At 36.8% G+C, this 24,366-nt stretch overlaps 1 protein-coding gene across 17 annotated transcripts in view; it reads right to left on the reverse strand.

Moving 5' to 3' along the window:
• Nucleotides 1–24,366, reverse strand: part of HDAC9 (histone deacetylase 9) — a 986,654-nt gene that overhangs the window by 392,989 nt on the left and 569,299 nt on the right. For all 17 annotated transcript variants that reach the window (XM_027539980.1, XM_027539984.1, XM_027539978.1 and 14 more), the window contains 4 exons: nt 23,517–23,632; nt 11,398–11,520; nt 8,417–8,627; nt 7,537–7,754 (listed from right to left, as the gene is read on the reverse strand). In XM_027539980.1, coding sequence (XP_027395781.1) covers nt 7,537–7,754; nt 8,417–8,627; nt 11,398–11,520; nt 23,517–23,632 — 668 coding nt within the window. The remainder of the gene's footprint in view (nt 1–7,536; nt 7,755–8,416; nt 8,628–11,397; nt 11,521–23,516; nt 23,633–24,366) is intronic.

A 24,366-nucleotide genomic window follows, 5' to 3' on the forward strand; every position in this document is an offset into this window, starting at 1 on the left:
AACCAAATTATTTAGTTTCCCTCTCCTTTTGAACTCCTGGAATCAACATCAGTCAAAGCACTCACATGGTCCAATTCCCCAGATAGTTTTCTTCCCCCTATTTTCTTACCTCATAGTCATGTCCAACTATTGTTTTTCTCCTTCAATAAAAGCATCTCTGACTAGATTAACAGCGCAGAGTGAAAAGGAAAGGTCGAGGTCCTTCCCTTGGTCTTCAAGTTATGAAAGCAGTACTGGGAACATTTATGAATGTTACACATTAATCCACTGAAATGGTCATTTAGTTTCTTTTCCAAACACAGGATTTCATCACATCTAATAATAAAGCAACAAGCCATTTTCTGTATATTTTAAACCATGGACTTGTAATTATATGAAAAGCTTCTATATGAATTCTCTGTGATGATGTAAGCTGGTATTGCAGCATAAATGGGTTTTTTTGAAGCTCAATACATACCTACAAGGATCTATTTACACTGGGCTAATCATGTCGAAATAGCATCTATTTGAGAGTAAAGTCAAAGTTTCTTTTATAAACCTCTATAGATAGATAAATAATCTAGGAGGCTTTTTATAGTTATAAAATTAAGGCTGCTTTTCAATGCCTGCTAAAGTTTTTGGACATACTATCCATCTAATGGGCAAAATGTAATCCTAAATTGGTGATTAAAGACTCTGCATAAAAACAAGCTGTCATGTGGATAGAGAGAAATTAAACCTGACAACAGTAATGCTGACTTTCCTAAATGAAAGCCCAGTTCAAGTTTCTACTCATCCATTTTTCAAAACTTAAAAAAAGGCATTTTCCAACCACTCATAGATGAGATGCCAACATTTGCATTTCAGTTGAACCTGATGAAGTCAGTTGATTTTTCAGCTTTAGGCTTGCTCAGAACTCCTGTCAGAAAATGTCTGCCCATCTAAAAAACATAGCAATGTTACAACACAGGAGGAAGGAATGAAGCATGCCTGGCTGTAGTATTTCTCTACTGTAACTGGTTCTCTACTGCATTCACACCCCACCACTGGAAACCCAAGAGAACATCTGGAAGGACCACCATCGGGTCCATATAAAGACACTTCCAAGGGAGTAATTGGATGGAGGGCAATGCGTAGAGAACTAGGAATCAAGGTCAGGAAATGGGATTTCTTCATCCTGGCAAATCCAAACCAATACCTAAAAAATAAGATGACCTTCCTTTTTTGTTGGTTTGTTTGCCATGTTTTTCATTGTAAGTTTCCTACTTTGGGCAAAAATAAAATTAGGAAAACCTTGTCTCCTTGGTGATAAAAAACAACACTGAAAATCACTGGCCCAAGTTTAGGTTAAGGACAGGATTTTTTGTCAGACAACCTATGCTGGCATCCCAGCTCTGTCCACTACTAATCTGGTCATCTTGATCAACTTAGTTACAAAAGAACTAAGAAGAAAATAAACTTTCTTCATAGTAAAAAAAAAAAGTGTATTATAGTTTGAGGAGATGATACACATAAGAATGCTGGCATGGTGTCCCAGCTCATGGAAGAGCCTATACAGAGAAGAGAGCTGGCACTACTTAAAGGAACCTATCCCTAAAGATCCTTTGGGAACTTTCTGGAGAGATGCAAGTTGTGTAAAAGATTGGGAGGAAAAGACACACTAGGAGAAACAGGTGTAGCAAAAAAGCAAAAATTGGTACATGGTCCTTATGTAATTATTCGCAAAATTTTCATCTTACAAGTAAGGCATGGATAGAATTCACGTTATTAAAATAAACTAATATGAAAAAAAATTAAAAATAAAAACAATAAAATAAAATGAACTAATATGATGTGTGACTTCAAAATATGTAAACTTTTGGGATTGTAAATGTCTACGTAATTGCTCAAAATTTAGACATGTTTTTAGGGACACTTTATAAGAAGAAACATATGCACACACACAAAACCATGCTATGTGTGTATGTGACTACAGGCACGAAAGAATATTCTCCTCTAGCCTGTTCTGGATGGATTACTGGGGACAAGAAATGAGTATGAATCATGAGGAGTTAAGGAGAAAATGTAACATCTATGCTAGAAAATTATGGCAAGAAAAGGAATACAATAGATACTACTCAAATAAAGGGTCAAATTCTCTTCCAAACCTGATGAACGCTCCCCATTAGCTCTGTACCAGCATTTGAGCTTAATTATATTCATGCCTTGCTTGTCAGACATAATATCTACCTGTTTTAATTAGGGCAATGCAGGACATCTGCTCAGCCTCCCCTTTACTGCTCTTGTCTTAGATATATTTTTATTATGATAAAATAGCACTCATGTCAAAATGCCTAAGTATCATAGTAACAAATATATAATAAATACTTATATCTAGAGTGAACCTTGACATGTATAAGATATCATCTCATGATTTGTGTGGGCTTTTTTTTTAAGTGTTGGCTGATATCCAGTCATAGGAATGCATAAGATATTTATCACAGAGCATTTTACAAAGAAAGAAAGAGAGAGGGAGTAAGGGAGGGAGAGAAAGAGAGAGCAAGGGAAAGACAGAGTGCAAGAGACAGAAAGAGAGACAGAGACAGAGAGAAGGGAGAGGAAAATATATAAACAGTACACAATAATCCTGAGAGAAACTAAACAAGTCTGAAACTTGTTTCCTCAAAGAAAACAATTTCCTTCCTCATGTCCTCTATCCTAATACTTAATATATTGTATTGCTATTTACTGGAATATTTCAGTCCCCTGCTGCCCATATGTTAAGTTCCATGAGGATGCTGAATGCTGTTTTCTGACTGCCTAAAATAGTGTCTGGTACTAATCAAGTAAGAATTCAGTAATGATTTGCTAAGTGGATACTTACATAGATTCGTGTTGTGCTTAGTTACTCAGTCATGTCAGGCTCTTTGCGACCCCATGGACTGTAGCCCACCAGGCTCCTCTGTCTGTGGGGATTCTCCAGGCAAGAATACTGGAGTGGGTTGCCATTCACTCCTAGAGGGCATTGTCCCAACCCAGGGATAGAACCCAGGTCTCCCACATTTCAGGAGGACTCTTTACCATCTGAGCCACTAGGGAAGTCCATGAATACTGGAGTGGGTAGCCTATTCCTTCTCTAGGGGATCTTCCCTAGGATCTTCCCCAGGATCTTCCCGACCCAGGAATCAAACCAGGGTCTCCTGCATTTCAGGCGGATTCTTTACCAGCTGAGCCACCAGGGAAGCCCCTTGCATAGATAATACCATTCAAATAAGTATTGAAGTAAGAAATAATTTTCTTAAAATTTCTTCTCATACAGATTTGACAAGATGAATATGAAAAACATAGGTATTAGAAAAGATATAAAATTTTAGTTAAAATAGAAACAATTAGGCAGCAATCAGTGCTATTAATACTATAACTAAGAAATAATTCAAAGAACAATGTTGTCATTTGGAAGGGGGACAGAGATCTATGTCAAATTTTCTCACAATAAAGATGCTTGAATATACTTTGGAAAATTTCTGTGTATCATTCAGAGAGTGATGTGACTTGACATTTGCCCTACTATTAATCAGGCAGTGGTCACAGTTCTCCTTCAAAAATCATAAAAATGTCCAAGCAACTGTGGTATTTTGTTTTCATCAGTCATAGTTTTTACCAGAAAATCTGTGGCAATATTTAAACTTGAAAAGGGTTCAGAAGAAAACTACCAGTATTCTCCTATATTTTTGTTTGCTATTTTGTATTTACAAGGAAAATTTTATTTTAGAAAACCACTTTTTTCCAATAAAAAAAATTAAAAGATACTGGCAAAAGTAACAGTCTTCTTTGATCCTCATATTAAAAGCCTTTTCTTTAACATTTTTTTAAACATGAAGGTACTATATATTAGCGATAAAATTGTTCAGAAGCATTTCTGAATTTTTCAAATGTTTTTTAAAAAAAACAAACCCAAGATAACAAATGTTGTAAGCCATGATTTTCTTATGGTTAAGCTTCTTAAAATGCTTTCAGTGAAAACAAAATATACAAACTTATAAGCAAAGATAAAACAATCTGACATTTTCCACTCATTTTGTTTTTAGCTTGTCCAATTTTTTTCTGGTAGATAAAGCAATACAAATACTATACAAACCCATTCTAGGGATATTTCTGCTAAGCTAGTAAGCACTTAAAACATACTTACATGAGCTTTAGCATTTTATGACACACAAATTTCCCATGTAAATGTCATTTAAGTAGTAGGTAGCAGGTAGGCAAATTGTTTAGTATGCTTAATAACATTTACATTGTATGGTTATAACAAATATGACTGACTGCTTTCATAAATGCATTCAAATAACAGCAAGATATGAGAAAGTCTTTAAAATTTAGTAAGTTGATCACTGTACAAACTGCTCTGAAAAAGTATACTGTTGCTTCTAATTCTTCTAAAGATTATTAGCAATTCAAATCAGTAATTAAAATTTTCATACCAGGAAGGCTAATCATATTTAATATGATGTAAATTTAGAGATAAATCTGCTTATTTTTTCTTTCTTCTCACTCCATTTTTCCTCAAAGTTTCTAAATTCCTCAAAAAAGAACCATAAAGCAAATTGGAGGGAATAAAAGGAAAAGACATATAAAATATGTCATCTATACACTTATATCTGCATATGTGCCTATATTTCCTGTTGTAATAAATATCACAAGAGAGTAAGGACTATGTGTTTATGATGCCAACTATTTGGCTGTTTGATGAGTCACTAAAGATTTGTCCATGATAACAGAAGGGAGAAAAGATATTAACTAAAGTTTCTGTGGTTATTTCTCATTAATGGTTATTCTACATGATATCCATCCATATATTATTACGCAGAAACCTGTTTTCTTTTGGCATCTAAGTTTGCCTTCTCCTGACATGAAATAAATGTTTTCATTACTTCATGGAAAAGGTGAACAGTAGCTATTCACTCATTAGTGGTTCTATTATTGTGAATACCATAGAATGGGATGGAGTTCAATATTTATTTAAGAAAATTCTTCTCTATTCCCTTAGACAATTGAGGACAGGTGAAATATTTTCAAAACCTGGAGAAGACCCAGTGTGCATATGCCATCTTGATTCTTGATTAAACATATGGAATACATACAAGGAGAAAAACCAAGGAGAGACCTGCTTGAGTAATCTAAACACCCAAGTTGAGAGAGGTTAATATATAAAGATCAGCTTTGTACTTTGAAGTTTTCTGGGCTTCATTTTGCCTAATTAAGACAAGATTTAATAATCAAACCACTGTACAAGCATGTAGTATAGGTTTGTTTCTAATTTTGGAAGGAATTCTTAACAGAGTCCAAAGAATCAGCTCCACATGGAAGAAGGTCTCTGATAAGATTTGCTTTTCTCATTTCTGAAATGCAAATGCCTGCTTTCCATCTTAGTTTCTTTCATGTGACTGAGCTTAGCATCTGCCTCTCAGAATCTCGAGTGTGATACTAAAATACAATAATTCTGTCCAATATTAACATACCACTTGAGTTTGAAGCAGTGGGAACTCTAGATCATAAAAAAATGCATTCCAAAATATTCTTAAAGGTATTCATAGAAGTCATCTGTAGATGGTGATTTCAAAGGGATCAATTTACCTCATATACCTGTAAGAGAATACACCTCCATATAGTTCTAGGAAATAGAACCGAGTAGCAGAAAGTGTATTCACAATCAGATGCTACTTTTCTTCCCACAGATAGAGAAGCCTGGCAGGCTACAGTCTGTGAGGTTGCAAAAGAATCGGACATGACTTAGCAATTAAATAACAACTACTACTTTTCTAAATGAATCTAATTCCAGATCAAAATATTGTGAGGTGAACAGTAAGAATTCCCAGCCTTTCCTTTCATACTGGATAATGTTCCAAGAATACCTGGTAATTTTAAGCTGTGCTAATATACCACAAAAGAAACAAATCAACATAACTCTACCATAATACAGTAAATGTACAGAATGACATTGAGGACAAGGAGTAATATGCCATTATACAAGGAGAAAAATCAGTTCCCCTCTGACAAGACTTGTTTTAAGATAATTTGATAAATTTAGAGAAATACTGAAGCAGTAAGATAGGCATTAACCTGATGATATACTAATAGAAAGAGTCTGAAATATAGTGAAATACAATCTGCAGTGCAGCAAATGATGATTGGAGAGGCAGCTGGCACTCCCAGCCACCCCCACCCCAATATACACACATACATGTCATTTGTGAACACTGCAAAGGGTTGGGCTGGGGGAATTTGTTTTCAGTATCGTGCTCTTCAGTCTATGCTACCTTCATGTATCTGCCTTGTTAAGATGGAGGCCAAAGATGAGAAAACATCTCTAATCCCACCTGCAATAAGGTGAGCACATGATAAAGATCCCCTTCTCTTACGATCAGAAAGATGATTAGACCTTTGCCCATGAGGTTTTGTTTCATTTATGCTCAGTCGCTTCAGTTGTGTCCGACTTTGTGCAACCCCAGGGACTGTAGCCCACCAGGCTCCTCTGTCCATGGGATTCTCCAGGCAAGAATACTGGAGTGGGTTGTCATCTTATCCTCCAGGGGATCTTCCTGACCCAGGGATCAAACTCCCATCTCTTATGTCTCCTGCAATGGCAAGTGGGTTCTTTACCACTAGTACCACCTGGGAAGCCCTGTTTTGCTTATATCAGAATATGACAGCACACTTACATACGAAACCAATTTTTAGCTATCCAATGATCAGTAAACAGGACATTGTTTCTCAATATAATGCCTCTAGCAGATATTTGTAAGTAATATAGAAACAAAGGAGAAAGGATAGAATTTTGATATTCAGGACCTTTCATTTTCCAGGAATGAAAGGATTCTCCTTTGTAAGGCTACCATGGCAGAAAGCAGTGGCTAAACACTGTGCAGACCAGTTTTGCTTACAGATTCATTGAAAATGCTCTCCTGGCCTGTGTGACACATTATATTAGAATGACTGTCTGTGGCTGCCTCAGCAGGAGAGCTCCGGAGGATGTGCTGTGACTCAGGCCTCTGCTGTCCATTTCTGACACAGACAGACTACCACAAACTGCCGAGAAACTGCTTCAGCACTGATTGGACTAAAATTTGGACATATTAAAAAACAAATGTAACATGTTTACATACAAGTTGCAGAGAAACACCTAACTGGCTAACCTTTCCACAGCTGCCAACACCTGTGCAAACCTCAACTCTGCCTCAAACCTTTACTGCAGTAACAAAACACGGGGCTCTGCACACGCATTTCTGTATGTGCTGCTGCATTCAGATATGTACTCAGTCAGAAAAGACTTTCCAATCTAGGACCTCGATTTTGCTACAAATCTAGGACCTCAATTTTGCTACAAATGTCCTATGAATGCAGTGATGGAGAAGACAGTGGTATTGTGATGGTGTCCTTGAGCCCTGACAGCAGGGCCAGGAGGGCAGTCTCCAGGTCACTGTGATGGACACCAACATTCTCTCTTGTATGCCCATATCAGTGACGAGAACCCCAGATTCCACACTGGTGGCTGTGGTGTGTTGACATCGCTTGGGAACTTACCTTGTTCATGTGGATCTGCTGCTGGTATTGCTTCTGCTTCTCCAAGAACTGCTGGTGCTGCTGCTGAATGACCAGCTGAGCCAAGGTGCTCTGAGGCAAAGGTGCAGACTGGGTTCGATTCAGGGGTCTGTGTCGGGGTAATTTGTGGGTACCTCTAATGCCGGGTGAAATTCTCTCTTTTGTTGCCAAGGGAGACTGAGGATGTAAGGGAACTCCACCTGGAAAGAAAAAAAAAAAAAAAATATATATATATATATAGGTACTTACAGAGACACATACACAATTTAAGAAAAGACAAGAAACTACAGAAGATAGCTATGGGATAAGTTTTATGAAAAGCAGTATACTATTGGCCATATATCAGAAGAAGGCTAGGTTGGGTGTGTTAGTCACTCAGTCTTGTCCGACTCTGTGACCCCACGGAACGTAGACTGCCAGCCTCCTCTGTCCATGGGATTCTCCAGACAAGAATACTAGAGTGGGTTGCCATGCCCTTCTCCAGGGGATCTTCCAGACCCAGGGATCGAACCTGGGTTTCCTGCATGGCGGGCAGGCTCTTTACCATCTGAGCCACTAGGGATGCCCAGATTGGGTAGGGTGGAGGCAAAAATGCCAGTGCATTGGGCAGATACGCATCTGATCAATGACTCATCTACAGTCCACTCTAGTATATCTGAAGGTTAAAGAAGGTGAGTTTTTTCCCAGAGATCTAGGGGAATAAATACGGGTAATAGTCTTTTCCACAGTACTAGGTATCAGGGAAACCTCTGCACGACAATGTGAATTTTTACTAGGTCTTGAGGCAAAGAGACATTATGTTGGCTTGCTGATAAAAACAAAAGCCCTAACATAACCTACAAATGATGCCATTATAAATTACCAGCCACAAGAAGTTTTTGCTGTCGCATTTGTTCTTTCAATAATAGATGCTGTAGGAGAGCTTGGTGGCTGCTGTTGGGCTTTCCCTCCAAAGTAACGTGGGGATGGCTTGAAGACGCCGGGATGCTGCCCCCGAATTGCCCAGGCAGAGGAACACCTTGCCTGAGTGTCTGGGTCTCACACTTCTGTTTTTCCTTGAGTGAATTTGAAGCCTGTGTCAAGAAATAATAAAGATGTTAATCCGCTTTCATCCATATGGGTCATTAGGTCTGTAAATCATTAGACTGGTTTCTCATTCCATAATTTCCCCTGCCACCAAAAAGCCTTATCTTACTCAATGGCTGAGTAGGGAAAATGGACAACAGTATGTCTTTTGAACTAAGTGAATGAACATAGGAGAAAAAAAAACAAAGCTGGAGCACTGGAGACAGTTTAGTATTGCGTATCATTGTACTGAAGCCCAAATAAAACTTTTCCTAAAAGGTTAAAAATTATTTTAGGCTTAATAACTGGGAAGTTTATTTCTAAAATATTTTAACATATTGTTTAAGTAAAAGGTATATTAGAAAAGTAAAATTTATTCAGATTGCTAAACTCATGACTACACAATAGTGATTAAAAGCTGGAAATAAAATGGTCTGTAATTTGGGAGTTTCAAGCAGGAGAAACAATGCACTCTTTATATGTCCTCTAATACATTCACAGAGCTGTGGGTGTCCAATATTTAATTTTTAAAATAAAATTCTTGAGATAAGTCAATGAAAGATTATATAAAATATGAAGAAATTTTATTTAAATGTGTATTTTATATTAATTTATAACAGAGTCTCAAATCTCTAAATATTGAAAATGACACTCAGATACTTTTGTTTAATAAAATAAACTACAAGTGAAATTAGATATCACCTAAAATTGCTATTAAGAACTTGAAATATATGATAACATAGTAATAAGGCAATAATAATTATATCATCAATAGTAATAATGAATTCTCCTAGTCAAAGAACTTAATGAATGGTGGTCATTTTGGTATTACAACAGCAGAGGTCTAATACCTTAAAATTATGTGGCATGTTTCTTTTCAAAACTCATGTTTCATCTTTCAAAATTGCTGCGTGCCAGGGAAGCAAAGCAATTTTCAGTGATGGGGAAATTGAAGGACGAAGAGGTAAATGGTTTGTCTTAGTCACACAACAAGTCGATGCAATGTTTAATCTAGAAGTGATTCCTTCTCCTGGCTTCTTCTCCTTAAAGTTTCCCACTACTCAGTGGGGAAATAGAATATTAGAGATCCCTTTGCCAAAGCAATGCCAAGCTTGAAAAATTAATTATGATAGCCTCATACACACCAAAATGGAAGCAAAGAAAAATGAAACTTCAATCCAAACCACACTGGTTCATGCATCCAATGGTACCAAATGGTATTATCATTGAAACATTTAATAGTCTGGCTTTTAGTACTTGGTCTTTTGGGGAAAAATTCTCCCTGACCACATTAAAAGTAGTGTGTTTGTGTTAGCTGGTAGGAATGACTTAGAACATACGAAAAAAAAGTAGAAAACTACATGTCGTAAGTTTTTGTGTTAGTATTTGCTCATCACCAGAAGAAACAGAAAAAATAGGAACAGAAGAATATAACTTTTTTTGAAAATAATTTTTATAAATGAAGATTTGAAAATATCATCCATAAATGTTTGTTTTATTTAATCCCCAATTTCTTTTTCCTTTTCACTAGTCAATTGTTTACAAATGCTTCATGTAGAATTTCAAGGGCATAGCTGAATTCAGTGTTTTTTTTAAGTCTGTCTTCTTTAATCCCCAGATATAAAACAACATCCAAACTTTGCTTTTTCCTCACTGGTATAAGATTACTGTATCACCTAAGATAACATTCTACTTTATTACAAAGATCAAATATAATAAATTATTGCTTAGATAGATTTGTAATATGCATTGAACATAATCATAAAATTTTTCATTTAAAAATGTCGCCATAAGCATGAGTATGCATAAACTAGCATACCATAGGATAGGGTTCATATTCTGCAAACAGTCACAAAACGGTCAACTCTTTAATAATTTCCCATGTGGGCATATTGTAAAAGATATTAATTTGATAAGATGGACTCAGTGGAAGACTTGCCAGACTCTTGAAGCCATTTAAAAATTGGTAAAATTGGTGCCAAGGGTTGGAACAGATTTCTCTTTAAACTGAATGTATCATATGACCTCTGCCTAATTTAATAACCTCTCACAGATAAATTATTCAAGTTTAAAAATCTTTTACTATGACTAACATTATATTATTTTAGAGAATATGTGTGAAATATAATTATTGCTGTCTTCTGCTAGCTGGACAATTACCTCCAAAAAACCCTACTTCAGTTGTTGAGACTTTTAAAGTAATTGATTCACTCTGAATTTCCCAGGAGGAGTTTAATATTGTTCTCACAGAGGTTTCCCAGATATATATTTTTCAGTACCACAGAGTCAGGGACCTAAATTCTTAAAATAAAGTCATTCACAAAATAAACCCTTTAAACATGCTGCTGTGCTTCAGACACTGCCCTCACAGCGCTGGCCTGAGCTGAGGTCCAGGTCTGCTGCTTGCTGGGCTTGTGATCCTGGACTTTTATGCATTCCAAGTCTCGGCTGCTTCTTCTGTTAAAACGTGGTCTGTAATCTGTTTCATGGGATGGTTGTGTGGAGCTAGCAAAACAATATACCTGAAGACTGCTTTCTTTTTTAAAAACTACAAAGCATTATACAAATATTAGTTATTATTTTTATATATTATTAGGGGAATCAATATGAATCTTTAATGTGAGGTCAAACTGAGTATCTTTCAACAACTCGGTAAATAGCGAAGGAGAAGTAGACTACCGAGTTTCCCTGAAGTCTAAATATACAAGTAAAGAATGAGAGGTCCCCTAGGAAAACAGTCCTTGGGCTGGTTTAGGCCAATGCAGGGAAATGACTTACATTGAGCTGGGTTGACACTGCTGGAAGACCCAGGGTGATGTTGGGCAAAGACGGAGATGTATAAAGACTGAGTAGGTTCATGGAATCTTCGTGAATTAGAATGCGTTGCTGTGAAACCATTTTCTATTAAAAAAAAAAAAAGTGAAAGGGGAGTCCCACAATATTATATCACAAAGTTTATTGTAATGTTCACATTTCAGAAAATAGGTTTTATATTATAATCTATCAAAATATTAAAGTATTTTAATGAAGAATTCACAAGTATTTTATGACTTCTGTATCCAAAAAAGTTAAATGCAATAATTAAATTAAAATTTTCTTTACCAGATATAATTGTAATATCTGAAGAAGACTTTCTATTTCATTTTGAAAAAATTAATTTTTAAATTTCTACTTTTATGGAATATAATCAGTGTGTTTGTCATCAATTAATACACAACAATTAAATTGAGTAATCTTTATGAGTATAAATAGATTTTTGTGTTACTGAGTGATGAATATGTATGTAATGCCATTATAATCATTATTCTCATATGGATTAAATATCATTTTACTGATGGGAAAACACACAGAAGAAAATCTTAGATTAAATATTGCCTTATAGGACTTCTATACTAACTAATCATATCATTGTTTAAAATTTGTGCATAGACAATTCTGTGTGCTGTTTTTTAAGTCATTCATATTCAGAAACTAAAGTAAATGTGAAAATGTTATGAGTTCCCTGGGCCTCACTAGTCTTCATTTACACTGGAATACCTTGAACATTTTGGCATCATGGTCCTTTTTACAACAAATAACCTTTTTTTTTTTAAATCCAATACCAAGAGTCATGTTTTCCCACATGTGGCCTAATATGGTTGCTTGAATTACATTTTCTGTTTAACTCTTGCTTCCCTCCCAGAACTCTTATACAATAAGAGTTACAAAGGTCTTATTCGACTAAGGAACTCTGGCCTGATATGGTCCCCAAGGGAACAACATCCTTGAAAAAGAATACTCCATGTAACAGTATGACACAGTGACTGCTTTCTTCCCAAACAAAAAGCATATGGGACTCCAATAAGAGACCACCTCCAAGAGGGATATTGCACACACGGGCTTTGACTAAAGTAAATATAATAACTTGTCAAGTATGTTTGGGGGAGCTGTAGATTTTCCCCTGGACAAACCTGGGATATCAATTAACTGGGGAAAATATCATGTGCTAATACAATGCAACCTCAGAATGTCACTGAAGAGTGATGCACCACCAAAACACAGGATGTTATTCCAAAACATCACCTCAATCATACGTTTGTTTGGAGATGAGTCGTAGTCTTAACATAATAAGAGCAGAAGGCTAAAGGTGGACTCTTCTCATTGCAACTTGGAATTCCAAACTAACTCAGAGTTTGTTTTTTCTTAAAAGAACAAGTCAGATATTTGCTCATGAAAAGCAAGAAATGCAATGAAACTTTTAACATTACATTGAGTTTATATGCAAGCCTTTACAAAATTAAAGTTGTTGAAAACCCATGAAGATTGTTGGAAAAGATTTTATCATTACAATGTATGATATTGCAATTTTATTTAAGGAGATACCAACAATGGTTGTATATTTGCTCTAATTTAAAAAGCCAAGATTCATAAGACTGATTTTGCTTATACTATATGCTTTTACTATGAATTTAAAGTATAGAATATATACCTGAATGCAAATTAAAAAGTATATGAGGAAGCAAAAATACTTTAACCAGCTTATTGGCAGCAAGCAGTCATTTATAATAAAAGGGTATTTCATCTGCTTATCTGTATTCATGGAAGATAAATAAATGTGGGAAAACAATTACTTTAAATCATGTACAATACTCATTCAACGTTCTATCTGTGTCCCACAGTAAGAGACTTGACATGCACTATGGGAATGACCAAAAGTTACCACAACCTCACAAAACAGGTTATCTTTATTTCCCAGACAGAATTTGTGTGACATCTTCCCACGTCATCATAGGAAGCAAATCTATACTGAAGTGAGAAAAAAGTTTCTTCTCATGTGTAATAACTGCAGTAGCATATTGGCTGCTCACAGGAGCTTTTGACTAAAGTGAAGGGACTAGAGAATGTTCATACTGTGAGATTTCAGACCCCTGTGGTTTCACGCTGTTTCCTAGGACAGCACCTACCATGTTTCAAGGCCTATGCCAGGGAGTTCTAGGGCATCAACCATAGTCCTCACATGCACTCTCCAGCACACCTTATATTCTCGTTATGGATGAATGAACTGAGGGATTGCCCTAATTCTGGTTCCCAGTGGGATCGGCAATAAAACTTTTAAAGCGATCAAGGCTGGATGATTTGTTGTCAGGTACTGCTCCAGAAGCTATGCACTGCTCTGGAGCCATTACTGCAGGACAAGGGAACCACAAAAATGTATGGAGAAGGAGGAAACTTGAGAGAAAAAGAGGAGGCACAGTTAGTCTTGGGGCTTATGGTAAAGAATAAAAGTGTCCAACTGGGAGCCAGTGAGCCTCATGTGAGAAGAAAGCAGAAGCCCTGGTGACTTGATAGACATAAGGATTTCCAAGTCATGGAGACAATTCCTGAGGAATAAGTAAGGTCCAAAGTCCCTAAGTTCTCTAGGTAGAGTTGACTCTTCCCACAGAGATTAACTGGTATATATCACATCATGGAACTTCAGAGACTTGGACATAATTTGTTTCCTTCAATTTACTGACAAGAAACAAGCACAGCATGTACATAAACTTCCAATGGATAAAATCACAAATGACTCAACAGAACTGAAATAATGCTTTTCTCAAATTATCTTCTTTAATAGCTTTCCTTGATTTGACTTTTTGATAGAAGCAGGCTATCTGTTTCAGGTTAACAGGAAACTGGAGCTGTACTGTACAATGCTAAAAGAGCACAGACACACTTGAAAGTCAGAGAAATAGACGGTGAGAGGGGCCATTTCGCTGAGTCAGTGAAGGATCCTGACCAGCATTCTTGCAAGGCTGGAAGGTTACCCCACCTTAGCACTGTGGTGAACTTACAAGTATTTCCAGGCAAGGCCAGGGCTTTTCCAGGAAGTAGTTTTGAAACTGATCCAGCCCTTCAAACAGGGCTATGCTAATATACCAACACTTCACATCTTAGAACACAGGGAAGATGGTTTTAATCTAAAAAATTTTCAGAGTCAGAAACTATTGCTGTGGTCAGATAAAATGGAAATATTTAATGTACAATGGCTATCACCTAACATGCACAAAAAAATGAATTACAATTAAGTTAGATTAACAGGGTGGTATTGGAGAAGAAAATGGCAACCCACTCCAGTATTCTTGCCTGGAGAATCCTATGGACAGAGGGGCCCAGCGGGCTACAGTCCATGGGGTCGCAAAGAGTCGGACACGACTGAGCAACACACACAATACAACAACAGGGTGGTACAGGGTGGGAAGGGTACAAAGAAGCCCTAGACCACACAAGTGCAAAGGAAAGTGGAGAACTGGCTCTAATGGCCTGTGCTGCTGCTGCTGCTAAGTCGCTTCAGTCATGTCCGACTCTGTGCGACCCCACAGACGGCAGCCCACCAGGCTCCCCCGTCCCTGGGAAAAGTACTGGAGTGGGGTGCCATTGCCTTCTCCACCAATGGCACAGAGCAGGTTGTCAATTTTAAACTAGGCTCTGATGGACAAGCAGCATTTCACCAGAAAGAGCATGATATTGGAAAGAGGTGTATGACTGAATCGAGTGTTGGGGCAGGGGAGGCCTATCCATATTTTAATAATGACCTTCAAGTTTTAATTACTTTTCTCACCATCATGGCAACTGGAACAATATCTTATGGATAATACTGAAATAAAATTAATATTTTATTAATATAAAATACCCATATACTGAAAAATCACATGTATCTCACTAGATCTATTTATTTAGCCATTGAAATCAAGAAGACATTAGTTTCAATCAAAAGATTCAACTTCTCTTATGAAATGGACACTGGCAAAAATTAGAAAAATAGACAATGTTAAATGTTCAAGGGATCTAAGAAAGCAAAAACCATCACACATTCCTGGTGAGACTGTGGACAGGCATAGCTATTCTGGAGAACATTTCAGCACTGTACACTATGCCCCAGAGATTCTTCTGCTCTTCAAGAAATTATCATTTAGTTACAAGGTGATGCGTATACATACACACAGGAGCATTTTTTGGTGGTGTGAGAACTGGAGGTCACTGGGGCATCCAATTGGAGAATAGGTAGGTAAAATGGAGGGGTGCTCGCCATGGATTACTACAGTGATTAAAAGCAAATTATTAGGTATATGTATCCATTATATGACTGGATATAACAAGACATGCTTAGTCATAAAAATAAGAAATGAAAAGAGACTGATGGCACCAAACCATTTATACCCATTAAAATTCATGAGCTCAAAACAAAAGATACATGTTTCATGTAATAAGCCATACAAATAAACAAGAAAACAGGAGAAAATGACTTCCTATAGGGGCAAGGAAAATGGAAGTAGGGATAGGAGGTAAGGAGGGAGGGAGGTAGGGAGGAAGTAGAAAGGAAGGGTGGGAAAGAGGGAGGGAAGGGACTACCTTTCTTACTCTTAAGACAAAGAAGTCAACAGATGACCCTTGACAGAACACTAATTATGTCATCACCTACTTTTTAAGAAGCTCATAGAAAAAGTGGATGCAAAAATTTTAAGTTGCTGCATGTTCAAAATTATATACAATTAGCATAAGCATTAGAAAAGGAATATAAATATAAGGCTTTGGTGAGCAGCAGTCTGGACTGGTGTACAACAGTGTGGTCGAAGTATCCTACACTCAAGCGCCACTGCTCCATGGCTTTTGACTCAGGGCAGCTCCTAAGATGTGAGCAGCTGACTAGATCTACCAGGTAATGTCTGTTCTCTTAGAGTGGCATCTGGGCAGACACGCTTGTAAGCCTCAAACTGTTTTGTCTTTAATAAAAGGTTCCAAATCCCTAAATCTAGTCTATCTAAATAAAAAGAAGAACCACATTAAAAAACAAACAAGTAAACGATGAAAAATTTTTCAAGTTCTTAATCATTTAATGTTTGCCTATGGCTTTCATGGTATTTTTCAGGATGGTATTTATTTCCTCTTCTCGTTTCAGACAGCTGATAGAAAATTAAAATCACCATGTGATAAATAAATTTTTTTAGGCAGTAAAAATCTCTAAGTTTTCATTTTTACTGGACACTCAAGGGAATAGCAACCCACTCCAGTATTCTTGCTCAAAGAATCCCATGGAGAGAGGAGCCTGGTGGGTTACAGTCCATAGGGTGTCAAAGAATTGGAGGTAACTAAGCAACTAACACTCACTTTCACTTGGTTTTCAAGAATGTATTACTATAAAATGGTTTGGAGACAAAAAAATTATTTGACAGGGGCTTCCTCTGTATTTAAAAGTCACTGATGTTTTGTTAAAAGTCTTGGTTTACAATATTGACTCATGTTATTCCTCGTAAATGAGTCTTTTGTCATAGCAACCTCTTTTCCCTTGGGGGATTGGATGAGGAGTGTCTTATTTGCAGTCATCTAAAACCGAAGCTCTACACCCACTCAGAAGGGAGCATAACATTTACAGCAAATGTCACAACAACTATTATGAAACAATCGGCAGATGAGTCATGTGAGATTGAGGCAAAACAAGTGACAGTTCAAATGATTTTAGAGTACTTAACCTTGTTATTAGAATCCATTTTTAAAATCATTTGTATCTGCTGGAAAAAATTATTTTAAAAATCGCAGAGCAGAGCCAGCCACTAATGTTCAACTAGAAATAAACCAGCTGCTTGGCTACTGTTAAAATAGCTATCAAATAAATCTACCGAGCCTAAAATAATGGTGCTGATATTCATGGAAACACATTTGAACCCACAGGCCTACAGTATTAACAATAAAGTAACTAGATAGGTAAAGACGTCTCTGACTGGAGTTGGAAATAAAAACTCCTGAGGTTTCAGCACCCCAACCAAGTTTACAAATGGGGAAACCAAGTAGCTCCAGCGATGCCGGCTTTAGGACAGGGTATGTGTAAAAAACTAGAGAAATAGAACAGAAGTGGCCAGAGCATATGGAAGTTCATTCTCATATGAGATTTGCTGGCTTGCAGACAAACGTTCTAATGAGTTTTCCCTACCAGGAGTCAGTATTAATAACAACAAAAAAATGAACTTGTTCCACAATTTACCACCTGCCTTCCAAATACTGATTCTCTACAACAAAGCTGCTGGGGTAGGTATTATTAATACTATATTTATTAGATGAATAATCTAAGATTCAGGACAAGTTTAGCGACTTAACCAATGGCAACCAAGTAGTTGGTTTTGCAGCCACGTTACTTGGTAGCCCTCTGAATGCAAGACTGGAATATCTGAATTCACGGTGCTGTTTCTTCAGCCTGGACTTAAAAGTAAATTCTCCTCTTGCTTCTGTCTTAACCTTTATCTAAATTACACAGAACAGATGAATTATAAGAGGGAAAATTTTCTTTTCACCTAAGCCTCAAGAACAGTCTGAAATACAGTTTTATTTTCCTATTTTCTAAACAGCAAAAAGGAAGTAGAATCCCATTCATCTATATGGGATCTGAAAGAATTATGTGACATGTTTTTCTAATTTCAGGTCACAGAATAGAGAGTTGATTCAAACGTACACTGTTATACTATTTTAAAAATGAAAACTCACCTGCTTTGCAAAACTTTGTTACTTAAGCAAAGATGGTAGAATAAGCCTATTTTATAAATGGTAAAGTATGCAACTAATATAATTTTTGAAAGTGTAATGATGTAAATTTTTCATACCCCCAAATATTTCTTTTGATATGAAGTTATATGTTATTATTAATCTTAGAGGGTGTCTATAAATATCACACAATTCAAAATGATCATTAATCAAAAACTGGTTGAAAAACATTTTTTTCCACTTTAGTTTAGGTGGAAGGATTTGGTGATACAAAGCTAGGATATTAATTTGCTGACAGTTTCAGTCTGAATTCTGCTGTCTCCTCACCTCCCCAGTATGAATTATGCTACAGACCTCTGTAAATGCAATGCAGCAGAAAAGCACATGTTAGTCATCAGGGCTGGATTTTTTGTTCTGGGCCATGGAGAGGCTACCCATCAGTGCATAAAGGTCTGCCCACCTGGCCTTTTGGATCATAGTTCAGGCACACAATTAATTCATTATGAAGTAAGTCACTGCTTGCTTTTGAACTAGTCTTCCCAGCTTTGGAGGTGAATGTCCTGTCACTGACCTGAAGAAATACCTCCACTCTTTCAAACTCCATTAAATCACATTTCCTTCTGTTTTTCGTTTTTTTTTTTTAACTGGTGGTGGCAGAAGGAAAGAATATGTTCAACAATTAGCTGAAAAGCTAACTGTTGGGCATCTAAACAGATATTTGTGTTTAGGTATCAGTAAAGGTTTTAGAAGTATACAACAGATTAAAATAATACAAGCAAATTCCTTTAATTTACAGTCTTCATTGTACATACTTTTGAAATTTAATTATAGGGTCACACAATGTGAGGTACTTAACAGGTTTTAAAAATCTTGAAGTAAAGAGAAAATCTCATCATTTCTATTTATTTCAAGTCTTATGAATATGTATTTCTTTGTTATACTAAGTACTGCATGCATATATTTGTATTTTTAATGAAGGTATATATGTATCTTCATTTTTTGTAGCAAACCATGTCCCCTCCACTGTCTTTCTCCTTCCTGAGAGGTAACCATCATGCTAAATTTTGTGTTCATTACACCCTTGATTTTTTACATTCTTTTGATTTTTTGAAAAATATACTGTTACCTACATATGTTTTCCTGAACAAAACATTGAACTGCTGTTTCTAATCTTCACAAAATACCATCAAGCTATAAGTGGTCTTCTGTACCTTTTAATAATGAATTCTGAAAAATCATAAATGCTGTTGAATGAATGTAGTTTAGTGTGTTTTCATTTCCTAAGAACATAGAATTCATCCATAAACATTTTAGAATCCAGATCCTTTAGTGTTTGTGCTACCGAATCACATTCTTTAAGCTGAGAGGAAATGGAAATCTAAAGTTTTTTAGAAATATTTATGACCAACTTGTACTTTCTCTGAAAATTCATTAAAGGGTTGCAGAAAACTAACTGATGTTGAGATATAATTTATAATTGCACTAACAGAAATACAACACCTATAACCAATAGTCTTAAGAATCTTACATCAATGGTCACAAATATATGTGAAATATTTATTTCCTCTGGTGTCATGTTTAGAAAGAAAAATGAAAAGCAAAGGGACAATGGGATGGTAAGAAACAAGAAACAGATGGAGGACTGGAGAAAATGTAGTGGCTTGAATTGTGTTCTTCACATGCCTGAAAGATGGTCACAAGTAAGAAAGTTTCCTATCTATTCTGCTCATTTTCCTTGGAAAACTGAGAGAAAATTTTAAAGTCTAAAATGAATGTGAGAGGCTTCCCTGGTGGTCCAGTGGTTAAGAATCCACCTTGCAATGTAAGAGACACCAGTTTGATACCTGGCCCAGGAAGATCTCACATGCCTCGGAGCAACTAAGCCTGTGTGTTCCTTTGCTCAGGAGCCCACGAGACACAACTGCTGAGCCCATGTGCTGCAGTTACTTAAGTCTGCACACCTAGAGCCCATGCTCACAGCAAGAGAGGCGACCACGAGGAGGAGCCCACACATCACAGCCAGAGAGCAGCCTCTACTCGCCACAGCTAGAGAAAGCCCGCGTGCAGCAACGAAGACCCACCAGAGCCAAAAATAAAACAAATAACAAACAAGTGAATCTTTAAAAAACAAGTAAAACAAAATGAATGTGCATTCATCTAGAAAGGATTTACATTTGTTTTTTCCAGATACCTAGGGAACTAAAAATCTGGGGCATTTTAAATTACATTAACAATTTGAAGTTATAAAAATCTGGGTTACAGCCTTATATATTCTGGTTATAACTCCGCAAGGAGACAGTGTGCCCCTGCCCTGGTCTACATCAAGATATCTCTAGGGGTGGGGATGAGGGGCCCACCAATGTAGCGTAAATATGGGTCATGGGTTGGATGGTCTCCTATTAGAACATCTTCTTTGGTCAGTACAGGGCTTTGCCTTCTCTCTTCTGAAAACCAAAACTCAAGACTCAAATACACAAATGTCCTCACAGAAGTGACTTCACTGATTCCAGCTCTTTCCCTATCACGGATAACCTCTGGGTATCTGCTTTCAATTAGCCAGATAATTTATGACTTATAAATAATTTATTATATATTTATGTTAGTATGTATGAAATTATAGACATATATTTTGGCATAATATACAGAAGATACTTTTTATCAGTCAAGCTGACTGTCCAAAATCAACTAGATTGCGTGAAGAAACAGTGAAGTGAGTTCCCTTTGAATAAGAGTGCTCCAGTGGAAGTCTGATAATCACATATCAGAAAAGCAGATGATTCAAGAATCAGAGATTCAATCTCTTTCAGCTCCAAAGTATCATGACTCTATACAGTACAATGGAAGATGCATGTCACAGTTATATATGAGAAGTTACTATACCAGCTTTCTCCTGTAGCGAGCAATGCATGATAAGGAGGCATTATAATGACAGAGAAGTAAAACTCAGAATTTCAGTCAATGACGGTGACTTCAAAACAGCTGATTCCATAGGAGTGGCTGTTGCCTTTGCTTAGCCTGACATGGAAACTATATACATAGTCTATTGGGTTGTTCAGTCGCCAAGATGTGTCCAAGTCTTTGCGACCCCATGAACAAGCTCCTCTATCCTCCACCATCTCTGCTCAAACTCATGTCCGTTGAGTTGGTGATGCTATCTCATCCTCTGCCACCCTCTTCACCTTTTGCCTTCAATCTTTCCCAGCATCAAGGTCTTTTCCAATGAGTCAGCTCTTTGCATCAGCTGGCCAAAGTACTGGAGTTTCAGCTTCAGCATCAGTCCTTTCAATGAATATTCAGGATCAATTTCCTTTAGGATTGACTGGTTTGATCTCCTTGCTCTCCAGGGGACTCTCAAGTCTTTTCCAGCACCACAGTTTGAAAGCACCAATTTTTTGGTGCTCAGTCTTCTTTGTGGTTCAACTGTCACATTCGTACATGACTCCTGGAAAAACGATAGCTTTGACTAGATGGACCTTTGTTGGCAAAGTGATGTCTCTGCTTTTTAATACACTGTCTAGGTTTCTCATAGCTATTCTTTCAAGGAGTAAGCATCTTTTAATTTCATGGCTGCGGTCACTGTCCACAGTGATTTTGGAGCCCAGAAAATAAAATCTGCTACTGTTTCCACTTTCCTCCTTTCTATTTGCCATGAAGTGATTGGACCAGATGCCATGATCCTAGTTTTCTGAATGTTGAGTTTTAAGCCAGCTTTTTACTCTCCTCTTTCACCTCATCAAGAGGCTCTTTACTCTCTCTTGGCTTTTGGTATCAGAGTGGTAGCGTCTGCACATCTGAGGTTGTTGATATTTCTCCCAGCAGTCTTGATTCTTGCTTGGGATTCATCCAGCATGGCATTTCGCATGGTGTACTCTGCATATAAGTTAAATAAGCAAGGTGACAATATACAGCCTTGACATTCTCCTTTCCTGATTTGGAATCAGCCTGTTCCATGTCCAATTCTAACTGTTGCTTCTTGTCCTACATACAGGTTTCTCAGGAGGCGGGTAAGGTGGTCTGGTATTTCTATCTCTTGAAGAATTTTCCATAGTTTATTGTGATCTACACAATCAAATGCTTTAGCATAGTCAATGAAGCAGATGTTTTTCTGGTATACCTTTGTATTTTCTATGATCCAATGGGTGTTGACAATTTGAGCTCTGGTTCCTCTGCCTTTTCTAAAGCCAGATTGTACATGTGGAAGTTCTCAGTTCACATACTGTTGAAGTCTAGCTTGAAGGATTTTGAGCATTACCTTGCTAGCATTTGAAATGAGCACTATAGTATGGTAGTTTGAACATTCTTTGTCATCGCCCTTCTCTGGGATTGGAATGAAAACTGACCTTTTCTAGTCCTGTGGCCACTGCCAAGTTTTTCAATTTTGCTGGCATATTGATTGCAGCACTTTAACAGATTCATTATTAAAGATCTGAAATAGCTCAGCTGGAATTCCATCATCTCCACTAGCTTTATTTGTTGTAATGCTTCTTAAGGCCCACTTGACTTCCCACTCCAGGATGTCTCGTGCTAGGTGAGTGACCACACTATCGTGGTTGTCTGGGTCATTAAGACCTTTTTTGTTTTGTTCTTCTGTGTATTCTTGCCACCTCTTCTTAATCTCTTCTGCTTCTGTTAGATTCTTGCCATTTCTGTCCTTTCTGTCCTTTATTGTGCCCATCTTTGCATGAAATGTTCCCTTTGTATCTCCAATGTTATTGAAGAGATCTCTAGTCTTTCCCATTCTATTGTCTATACACACAGACAAATTCTTGTTGACTCCCAAATTTACTGTTTTCTATTCTTATATCACTGGCTTCAACAAATCATGTGTTATTTCAGACCCATTTTCTTGAATTTTTTGTTTTTCAAGGACAGAGTTCATACATCATTTATCTGTCTATCCTCACTGCCAGGCAAAATAGCATATAGAAGGTCCTCAACACATTGCTTAGTGGAACTCTGTTCCTCAATTATGATACTACAACTATTTTTCATTACTCTTCAGGTCAAATGTATCAAACCTACTTTTCTGGGCAACTGTTCTTCTGAAAGGTTTGCATGAAGTTGTTTTCATTTACTGATGTGTCTACTCAGAGCAGAATAACCAAGAGCCATGAAGAAGGACTTCAGGGTTGTACAGGTACTGGGCAGTGAGTGTATACTCAGCACAACTAAGAGTGTGTGTGTGTGTGTGTGTTTGAAGATTAAATTTCAGCATTTTCAAACCTGTGATTATCATCCAAACTTTGTAAATAAAATCACATATACTCAGTTCCACACATTATAAACCTATCAGAAAAGTAACTAAGGTCAGGTGGCTTTAAACCTCAGTTTAGAAATATCACTGAATTTTAGGGGGCTAATCAAAGATTTAACTTTCAAAACAACCAAAATAATAAGAGCCTTACCTCAGCATGAGGAGTAGGTGGCAAAACTGAAGTCTCATTTTCAGTAATATTTCCAGTTGGACCATTGTTTGGTGAACTGGGACCAGATCCTGGGGAACTGCTACTGACTGAAGATTCTGAAAAGCAATGGGAAGTACAAATACACTCATGAAAAACATACAGAGAGGAACTGTAGTTATACTCAAGTAACATACAGCAACAGACACTGTTTTTTGCCCCCAGAATGAATGACAAGCACCATGTCACTAAATAAAAAGAACCCTGAAAAAATTTGGAAGATTTCTGAATTTTCGTATCACTTTTCTCCCCTTATTTTCACTGCTAAAAATACAACATAGTATTCAATAATTTTAGAGAAGATATTCAGCTAGAGAGGATTATAGAAGCTTTTGATTAGGAAAAAATAAAGAAAGTAATCTTCTAATACTTCCTCTTGTGCTATCATAAAAAAAAAAAACTCTAATAGACTTGCATAGTTCATAAAAACATGCCATCAGCACATGAGGCCTGGAACCATTTCCATGGTATGTGGAAAAAATGTTTATATTCTATGTTATAAATAGCTCTTTATTTAATATACTAAGGCTATACCTTATTACAGCACATCTTAGTCAAAGTTATATGAAGAAAATACAGTAGAAGATAAAATCTCAGTGTTACACTGATCGCCTTGTACAACATTGTTTAATCTTAACTCTACCCAACTTATTTTCCAGAAGATGAGAAGCTGCCTAAATTTAATATGTTCAATTTTAAAGACCAATATAACAAGAAATTCATTTACCAAAAGTTAAATAACAACACTATGGATCATCTCTGTCATCTTCAGATATAAAATTCAAACGCATTT

The sequence above is a fragment of the Bos indicus x Bos taurus genome, chromosome 4 (assembly GCF_003369695.1).
Source record: "Bos indicus x Bos taurus breed Angus x Brahman F1 hybrid chromosome 4, Bos_hybrid_MaternalHap_v2.0, whole genome shotgun sequence".
Taxonomy (NCBI): Eukaryota; Metazoa; Chordata; class Mammalia; order Artiodactyla; family Bovidae; genus Bos; species Bos indicus x Bos taurus.